Source organism: Eschscholzia californica, unplaced genomic scaffold (genome assembly GCF_041429995.1).
Source record: "Eschscholzia californica isolate CP2 unplaced genomic scaffold, dmEscCali1.0.p SCAF_6, whole genome shotgun sequence".
In the NCBI taxonomy this organism is placed as follows: domain Eukaryota; kingdom Viridiplantae; phylum Streptophyta; class Magnoliopsida; order Ranunculales; family Papaveraceae; genus Eschscholzia; species Eschscholzia californica.
In genome coordinates this window covers 27,244,643-27,254,695 of record NW_028238483.1, presented here as the reverse complement: position 1 = coordinate 27,254,695, position 10,053 = coordinate 27,244,643, and the positions used below count along the sequence as shown (strand labels likewise).

At 36.2% G+C, this 10,053-nt stretch overlaps 1 protein-coding gene across 1 annotated transcript; it reads left to right on the top strand.

Annotated features, from left to right (window-relative positions):
* Positions 1-2,020: 2,020 nt before the first annotated feature.
* Positions 2,021-6,216, top strand: LOC147533055 (autophagy-related protein 101-like). Its single transcript, XM_086649563.1, has 7 exons — positions 2,021-2,340; positions 2,473-2,509; positions 4,045-4,130; positions 4,685-4,780; positions 5,353-5,515; positions 5,625-5,787; positions 5,969-6,216. Exons 1-7 carry the CDS (start codon positions 2,308-2,310, stop codon positions 6,045-6,047), a joined length of 657 nt encoding a protein of 218 aa, XP_086505689.1. The 5' UTR covers positions 2,021-2,307; the 3' UTR covers positions 6,048-6,216.
* The last annotated feature ends 3,837 nt before the right edge of the window (positions 6,217-10,053 follow it).

The following is a 10,053-nucleotide window of genomic DNA, read 5'->3' as shown; positions in this document are numbered from 1 at the left end:
AATTTTATGATTCGAAACAACTAATTTTTCTCCCGAAATCATATACGGATCAAACAATTTATTCGGGCTTGTGTTAGTATATTGAATAACTTCTTCTTGATTCGTCTTAAGAAACTTTTCTTCCTCCGTCATTGAGAAACTAGTATTTATTTTATCAAGAACATCTCCTTCGACAGTATCGACCATGGTAGGCGAAGGAATTTCGGATAATAATTTGTTCGAATAAGTTGAAGCAGAAACAAGTGCATGTGAATTAAGGCCTGGACTGGAGAATGACGAATTGTTTCCTTCTTCCTTCGTCTGAAAGAACTCATCTATCTTATTGTCGCGAACTTCTCCTGTAACAATAGTGGTCGAGAAAATATGTGTGGTTGTCGTCTAGCATCAATTTGTGATTCGGCATAAGATGAATACTCATCCAAAGGAAAGAAAGCATATCGAAAAATATTTTTCAATTGATTCCAATCATCAATGAAGGAGTTTCATTGATCAACGAGTCTCCATTGCATCTCGTTGAATTTGTCGTAGACTCTTTCAGATAAGTGTTGTTCAACGACAAAAACCTTATCTTCATCACTAACATCTTGGTTTATGAACCAATCTTCCAACTGTTGAATCCAAAAATCTATATGATCAAGGGCGGACCTATTTGCAGTCCAACCTAGGCAATGGCCCAGGCTGGAATTCCTAAAAACTCATAGAGAAGTATGAGCTTTAAACAAAAAATAGAGAAGTAAAGCAGAATTTAGGCCGTAGCCTAGTGGTAAATCCCTTGTCTTGCGTGCGGGAGATCACAGGTTCGAACTCACCTGCGGGCATCTTCTCGTAATTTTATATTTTTCTTCCTTATTAACTACGGAGTTAATTCCGTTTTGCCCCACTATTTTGACCAACTCACGAAAATGATCCTCATATTTTAATTAGCTTCCAAAATAGCCCCTTGAGTAACCTTTTTGTTATATTTTTTTCTTTTCATCGTGATTACATCTCATTTTGTTACCAATTTTATGAGGATAAACAAGAGATTTGGTATTTTCATCATCTCTCTCCGTTTTCACCTCGTGCCTGACGTCGCGTTTGCAAACCTAGTTCTTCGTTGGAGAGTATTATCCTTTTTTTCATCTCTCTCTCTATTTCTAACTACTAATCTACTTTGTTTCATGTAAGATTATCAAGATTTCGTACATATATGTATAATAGTTTGTCAAATTCGTACACATATACATATTATTTACATGTTTGATTTACAGTAACTTTAAGCCTGCCCTGGCTAGCTGAAAATCCTGGTTCCGCCCCTGTATATGATATTGAACATCAAACATAGGGATTTTGGAAACGACATTAATTTTATTTTGACCTTTTCGATCAACATAGAGTTGTTGTGAATCTCGAAAGGGACCCCAACCTAAACGTGGGAAATTTTTCCAACGTTCACGATGAGAAGTATCTAAAAAATTTTTATATGTTCCTAGATTCTTGAGGCTCTGAATACCAGCTGATGTAGATTGTTGCGGAAGCGTAAAAGTAATGGAATCCACCATTCTTATAAACTAAACTAATGAATTAAAGCAGATAAAATAACGATTAAACGATGAATAAACGAAAAACAACTAAAATAATTAAAGAAGAAATGCAATCAAGGAGATTTTGTATTTGATAATTCAATTCAATGCTTAACAAGACAGACCAGACTTCTCTTATATAGAGATTTTATTTTCCTAGTTAGACTCAAATATAGAAAGAAGATAACTATTAAGGATACTTTCCTTGAATGCTAGGACTCTAAACATTGAAACCCTAAATACTAAAATCTGGAGACTACACTAATATAGTAACCTGGCCGTTAAGCCCACTAATGATCCGACCAAGAGGCCCGATAGAAGATGGCCACCATCAAAATGCCCGGTCCGATCCGCCCGAGCCCGTCAAAAAGACGTCCGAACCCGCCCGATTCCCACCCCTATCGAAGGACTTTTTTTTTTTTGATGAGGGACTATCGAAGGACTCTTGATATTATATCATTGGAAAACGTTTCACTTTCAAAATGTGGGGAAAGAAAAGGTAGGGTCAAATATTGGTTCCCAGGAATTCAGGGAGGAAGAGCTTCCGCTTAGAAAAAGAAACGGAAATATATTCTTGTTGAGTTTACACCTTGGAGTCGATACCTGAAAAGACCCCTAATCTCGTCTCTATCTGATTTCAATCAGTGACTACTTACAATTTTCTCAATTCGAAGATCAAATTTTAGGAATTCAAAATTACTCATCAAAGATTCTGATCGTGTTTTAGTTAGTAAGTTATCTCATAATGAACTGCGAAGTTTGCTCTCTTAAAGAACTGGTGAGTTTCCCCAACTCTCTACTACTAATAGTTCTCTTGATTAGGTTAGGTTTTTGAATCCCTAATTTTGGGACTGACTTCATAGTTTGTATGTGATATTCTATTGATTATACGTTTTGTATTTGTATTCAGCAAGTGGAGCATTTCGAGATAAAGGAAGTACTTCGATGTAAGATACCCAATCTCTGAAATTTCAACTTATATTGATGAACTTGGATTTGGTAAAGAAATGACTTCATTTGTAAAAAAAAGAAGTATGATATTTTCTCTTTAGTCATGTTTGGGTATTGTTCTAAATTTGATTCCAATTACAAAAAGAGTATTTTATATCGGCAATCGGATGTAATCTCTATCAAACTCTCAACAAAAATGCACGGCCAGACTTATACCTCACATAACCGACTGACATGTTTTAATATATAGGATGGAGAGATGGGATTTTAATTTCCAAGGGAATTTGATGAGTTCTTAAAGCTTCTACATGTCCTTAGAATTGCTAACAGAGTCTTGTGATTGGGTTCCCATTCTCTGTTTGTTTTGGGGGAAATTCAAGTTTAATCAGCAATGGAAACACTGAAATTGAATCATTTTCTGGGGAATGCAGATTGAATGTAGCGATCGGAATGTAGTCGCTTAGTTGCTTTAAAATAAAATGGTTTTGTTCTTTTTCCAGTTTTAATCTAAATCTTTTGTTGGTAAGTCAAATACTCAATAATGTATACTTTTATTATCAAAAGGGAACCTACAGTTTGGGAATAATTCAAAAAATGTTGGACAGACTGGGAAAAAGAGGCCAAAATCAACTGAAAATGACCATCAATGGCTACAGTCTTGTGCTTAGATGTTGACCCGAGAATCCGAGTCCTGAGCCGTTGGATCTGTTTTGGGTAATTTCGGCCTTGACCTTTCGACATGTGGGTCACCGTTGTTGAGAATATGTTCAGATTTTATTATTCAATGTCCATGTGGTGTTTTAGTCTTAGATAGTTAGAGATAGAAACTTACTCGCCATAATACCTTCGTTCATTTAGAGGAGATGGTGTGTATAATGTATAGGAACCCTACAGTTGATAAATAAGGGACCTCAGTTTTGGGCATGCAAATTTCTGTTGGATCTTTTCTCTAACGAGGATGTTTGAAGTTGGAACTTTTGTGAATGCACATATGTAAACCATCCGTAGACGAACTTACCATGGGCACTCTTTGTGATTCTTTGGCGTTTAAGCAGTGTTAAAATGGTGCTACGAATTTACCATCACATGTGGAAGTCGTCGATGGGTTGATTGATGGAGGTCAATTCAACATTTCCTGCAACATGCTTGAATATCTATATTCACTTACTCAGCATGTTAGTGATAATTTTAGTATGTTGATGGGAAAAGATCGAGGATGATAAAAAAATTAATGGTGTGTGTTCAAATTATAGGAGGTTATATTTTCGGGTAACTAACTCAAGCAAATAATTATGGTTGCCCATTTCTAATTGTTATAGTCAGTAGATTAACATGTATTTGGTGGTCAACTTTTGTCATATTAACCTTCGAATATATCTATTAAGTTATAAGTGAATAAATCTCAGAGCAAGAGCCTTTCTTTTTCATTGCTTTACTCCAGCTTCCTTTATGATTTTCTGCAATTTGTGTTTGTTATTAATTAGACTGCTATATGTCATTGACATTTATCTGAATCAACTACTGGATGCAGGCATACTACATACGATTATGTTCCATAGAGCTCTGGGTCTTGTGCGCCCCAAAGACATTGACTCTGAACTTTTTGAAATTACGTATGTAAGTAGCTCTGATCTTATCAAGTGTTCCCTACCTGTTGTTCGTACGGCATACTTACTTTTATAACTATTGGATGAAACAAAATCCTTTATAGTTTCATACAAACTGAATTAACATTCTATACCAAAAATGAGTATACAGAGGTGGCTGTCAGCCTGTCACTCTCTCTTTTCGGCGTGAAGAATGTCAGACCCCCTTTGAACTCTTGATTATTCCTCGTCTCATTATGAGACGAGAAGGACTACTTTTTCATCATTCAGCTCTGGTTTGCCTTCCATTATAGCTGTAATTTGAAGTCCTTGCTGTGCATAAAAGAATATTGCTTAGCAGGTATGAATAACTACAGTTATCGGCTTATCGCCTCAAAGTCACAAAATATAATTGGTGATGATATCCACCATTGGGAAATCTGTAGTTTTCATTTTATCCCTGCTTGACACTGAAAACATTTGGATTTATTGCGGAAGTGAAAGACACATTTTATGCATTGTATTTGGGCACTAATCTTGCATTGCTTCTTCAGTAACTGATAAGAGGAACTTTGTTATGCTTAGGTGCAATGTGGGGATCCTGAACTAGAAAAGAAAATTGATGAAAAGATTAACCAGTTCATTAGTTGGGTAGAGAAGCACCCAAACAAGAAAAGTCAGGTGATTGGTTCTTACAACTGATCTTCAGTTTAATAAAGCACATGCCATATATTTGAATTTTCTTTCAATGTCTTCAGAGTTTGAAGTGCCGTATTTATACTTTTTTATATTCTTTTATTTGTTAATGTACATATTAAACATAGACGTTTATAATCTTACACCTTTCAGATTGTTTTAACATCGAGCTGGGGTGAACAGTATGGTTATCTTATTGAGCCTTTAACTATGACCACTATTACTAGTCATTTTGTAAAACATATAGTGGTTATACAAATCTCTGTCCGTTTTTTTAGTTAATAATGCAAATTCAGATTCAAATATTTATAACTATGATTAAATAGTCACAACTAGCATCATGCAAATATTACATATTTAGCAGAGTGAGTCGGCCACCTCTTTCGCAACCTAATCGCTTTCTGATACGAGTAGGTCAACTTTTCTAGTTTATTGATGGTAGGAGGTACTTGTGGAGTTCAATAATATAAGCTAGGATAAACATTTCTGTATTATCGAAATGATAAAAACTGTTTTGTCTGTACAAATATATTTAATAATGTAATATGGTGATGCAGATATGTTTGTCGTTCTACGAGGTGAAAAACAAGCAGGCGACATGGTTCAGTAACAAAACTGAACGCTTATATTGGGAACTCTGGCATGTCAATCTGAATATACCTAACCCAAAACCACATTCAGTCAAATCTCATCATTCTAAAGTTGTAGTAGATCCTGGAGGTGCATTTCATTCTTATTTTTTGTGTCTAAGTGATGCTTTTATAATCTTGTTTCAATTGACACAGCCCTTGATTCAATTCATATTAGCAATTAATGTTTGTTATCACAGTGACTGCACTGGAGGAGAGAAGTGTTCGCCGTGGAGCTTTAGAAGCATCACTTCGTGAAGTTCTGTTTCAGATCATAAAATTTGTTAATGAAAAAAAGGAGCACATTCCACCAGTACCTAACCGCGAGGGTGTTTCATTTCCCTACGAAATTACAATCCCAAGGTCACCACTGGTTTACTTTTGTTCTGCCCTGACTCTTTATGACTCGTTTGATTAGAAGTTGATATCGTTTGAAGTGCTAGCGTAGATCTTCGACTAATATTGAACTTTAACGGTGATTTTCTTTAATTGCTGTCTGAAGTAATTTAGTTGGTGATTGACTCGACTTAGTTGGTTTGTGCAGTTCATCAGATTCTTCGTTTGGTATGGACATGCTAAAGAGAATGCTTCACACCGGCAACCCTCCAACTATGCTCAATTGATTTGAGCATGTGATCTGATAGACAGAATCTCACCTTAACTATTATCGTCAACTCCGTATATATGTGAATAATATGTAAGGAAACCTAGGTGAAAGAACAATACTGCTTAGATGATAAGCTATGTCTAGTTTAAAAAGGGACAAATTTTGAATCCAAAAAATATTGTGCATATAGTTTTCTCTTCTTTCCTTTTCTGCTCTTTTATGCTGTAGATGGTTGACCCTGACAACTTGCCTTTCCCCACATCTCGGCCAATATTCTGTTGTTCTTCTTCCTTTCGTTCTCTCATCTTACCTTTGAAATTACACAATTTTTTTTTGTTTTGAAGGAAAATTTTCTACCCAAGTCTCGGGGACTCCACTAACAACGATCCGGTCTGTTCATGGACAGACCGGAACTCCGGCGAAGGTCTCCCTTCGCCGGAGTGTTAGAGAGAAAGAGAGAATTTTTTTTTTATGTTTGAAGGTCGCCGGTCGGAAAACTGGTCGGCCGGCGACCTTCGCCGGAGAAGATGATGAGGTGGCGAGAAGATGAGGTGGTAGAGAGAGGTGATGAGATGAAGGAGCCTTTTTTTATAACATCTTCTAAAATTAGAAGCCCCTTAGCAATAAAAAAGAAATATAAAAGTCAATCTTATTTGACTAGTTTTAAGAAAAGTCTTTATTCCCCGGAGAATTTTCTTTATTCCCTAAAGCCGTGACCATTCTAAAACTTAATACCACGTAGGATGTTTTAAAGTTTCTCTTTAAAGACATCTACAATGTAAAACTCACTTGAATCTCTAAATTGATGTGACAACATTTATTATATAAATTTTTATCTTAAGGATCTCTAAGTGTCACGTGAGCAAATCAATTAATTTCACGATCGGAGTATAAACTTTAGGGTGTTTGATATCTCCCATTTCCATGGAAATAAAAGAATTTCCATGGAAATAGGTATTTCCACCGTTTGATACGAAGTGTAATTCCATGGCTTTAATTCCCTAGGGAATCTATTTCCATGAAATAGTCCACTTTTAATTCCTTGCTCCTCCTCGGAATTAGTTTCCGTGGAAAGTCAGAAATCAAAATAAAACTATTTTAATATATTCGGATACTCGAAACCTGATATTTATCTTCATATATGTTCAAAATGATATTTTTACCCATAAAATTTAACAAAATAAATTTTTACTTATATATTGGGCAAATGACATTTTTGTCCTTCTTACCAAATGACATGTTTACAAAGTTGTCAAAATGACATTTTTGATTTTATAGCCAAAATTACATTCTTACCCTTTTATAATAGGGTTATTTCCCCAATGGCCCCCAACTTTGTGACCAGCTTCCCGCCTGGCCCCCTAAATTAGCAAAAATACCCATATGGCCCCCTTTTTCCGTTATCTTTAAATGTCAGTTACTCTCACTCCTCCACCTCATTTCCTCTCTCTGCCAAGTCACCTACAATGCCACATCGTCATCTTCTCCGGCAAGGGGTCGCCGGCCGGCCAAATTTCCGGCCGGCGACCTTCAAACATAAAAAAAAAAAAAAAAATAATTTCTCTCTCTCTAATTTTTTTTTCTTTCCCCTCTCTCTAGATCTAGAGAGAGAGAGGGGAAAGAAAAAAAAAATTTAGAGAGGAGAGAGAAAAAAAAACCTTTTTTTTTTATGTTTGAAGGTCGCCGCCCGGAAATTTGGTCGGCCGGCAACCCCTTGCCGGAGAAGATGATGATGTGGCATTGTAGGTGACTTGGCAGAGAGAGGAAATGAGGTGGAGGAGTGAGAGTAACGGACAGTTAAAGATAACGGAAAAAGGGGGTCATATGGGTATTTTTGCTAATTTAGGGGGCCAGGCGGGAAGCTGGTCACAAAGTTGGGGGCCATTAGGAAAATAACCCTTTTATAATATTAAATTGACATTTTACTCTTATGTTGTCAAAATGACGTTTTTACCCTCGTATAATATCAAAATGACATTTTTGCCCTTAAATTAGTAAAGTGACACAAGGTTAAATAATTTTACAACATAGGGGTAAAAATATAATTTGGAAAACATAAGGGTAAAAATGTAATTTAGACAACATAAGGATGAAAATGTAATTTTGACAAAAGTAAAAAATATCATTTAGACTACATAAAGAGTAAATAAAAACTCTTAATTGAATATTATATTCGTAGAAGTTAGTTGTCAACCAAATAACAGAGTTCGTAATTCCACGGAATAATAAATGACTACCCAAGGAAAGAATAATGTGAAGAAAGTATTTTATGTATCTTGAGTTTTATTACCAGAGTTAGTAGCAAAAAAAAAAAAAAAAAAAAAAAAACAATGAAAAAATGAAAATGAAAGAAAAAAAAAAAAGAGTGTTTATGTAGTTTTGTTTACCCCTTGAAGTAGTTCTTGAAGATTTGAAGACGTCGAGTTCTCAGGAGTTCTAGTCAGATCCTCATTATTTTCTATCGACCTACAGAAAGAAACATAAAGTTTAGAGAGAGAAAGAAGGTTGAAGAAGATGAGAAAATTATTTTCTCATCTTCTTCAACTCTGTTTCTTTTTCAATCTTTCTGTAATCTCTCTCTCTCTCCTTCTCTGTAATCTCCCTCTCTCTCACTAAGAAGTATAAATTAACAAGAGAAATCAAAAAAATCACGAAAAATCAAATTAATTTCTTAAAAACCGAGAATCTGTTTCTCTCTCTCTCTACAATAAATCTTTGTCTCTCTTTCTAACTTTCTATCTTTCTCTTTAACCTCTCTCTCTCTCTCTCACTAAAATAACAGAGATTATAAAAGGAAAGCAAAAAATTAAAAGTTAAGAAACACTTCGAATGATCACTCTCGGTTATCTTTCTCTCTCTACTGCTATCTTCTCTGTTCTATTCTATAAAACCGTTCCAAAACCGTGATGATTTGATGCCCCCAACTCTTTTTTTTATTCTGTTTTATAGGAAACCAATAGGGATTTCTGTTTTGATTTCGAATTGAATCGAAAGAGATTCGATTCAATCCGTTTTTCTCTCCCGGGTTTCTCTATTTCCTTCTTCTGTTTTAACCACGAGCTCTCTCTCTCTCTACTTTACAATCCCAACCAACCTATCTCTTCAATCTCGGGTCTTATCTCTTCTCAAGAGTATCTTCGATTAAGAAAGAATCGGAGAAGATAATGGCAGCTTCATCACGTACTGATGAGGAGGGATCAAAATGATCCAGTGTTTCGCGCGACAGCCAACATAAACTACTACAGGAGCCACATACACGGGATCTGTGGGAAATATCTACGGCCGTCGATCCATGTGACGTGTGTAAGGGAGCATCATAGTACCATGGGCCATGTCACACCCAACTGCTGCTGGTATAAGATCCCGAAAACACCCGGGAGCCCACCAAGCTTCCCGACAGTATACCGTGAACTCATGTTACCGTCAGATTGCGTTGTGTCCTCCTGATGGATCTGCGCCACGTGGCTCTAGGTGTTTTGGTCAAATGATTTTGACCCCAATCTTTGACCTCACCTAAATTGCTCGTCCGGACCCCGATTCGACTTCCGTTTTCGCCTACGGACTCGTCTTGAACTCTACTTTCCATCCGAACACTAATCTTGATCAAGAAGTCAAAATCAAAAAATGACCAAAATGCCCCTAGTCTGTATTCTTTCCGATTTTATCCGTTTTGCACGCATAACTCTGTAAAAAGGTACCTGAACATAAAAGAGGGTAATTCGTGAGAGTAACTGCTCTAGAGAGACTAACTCGTCTAAATTAAGAGACTCAGATGGGACATTTCCATGTCTCATCAAACAACATCCCCAAACTTAGATTTTTCTAGTCCTCGAGCAAAACAGAAAGATAAAACTAAACCCATTTCACCACTTTCGTAGGGACCCACGATTGCACTTAGCCTGTGCAACAAGCCGTTAAACCTCTAGGTTACCCAAGAGGACGAGTTTTGTCTCGTGAGGGTTTGCAGTGAATCTACCCACAAAATTCAAAAATCAAAAATGCAAAAAGGTCTAAATATGATG

Coding starts and splice junctions, on each gene's coding strand:
- LOC147533055 (XM_086649563.1), top strand. CDS start 2,308: ATGAACTGCGAAGTTTGCTCTCTTAAAGAACTG. Junction 2,341..2,472: donor TTTGCTCTCTTAAAGAACTG/GTGAGTTTCCCC, acceptor ATTTGTATTCAG/CAAGTGGAGCATTTCGAGAT. Junction 2,510..4,044: donor GATAAAGGAAGTACTTCGAT/GTAAGATACCCA, acceptor TACTGGATGCAG/GCATACTACATACGATTATG.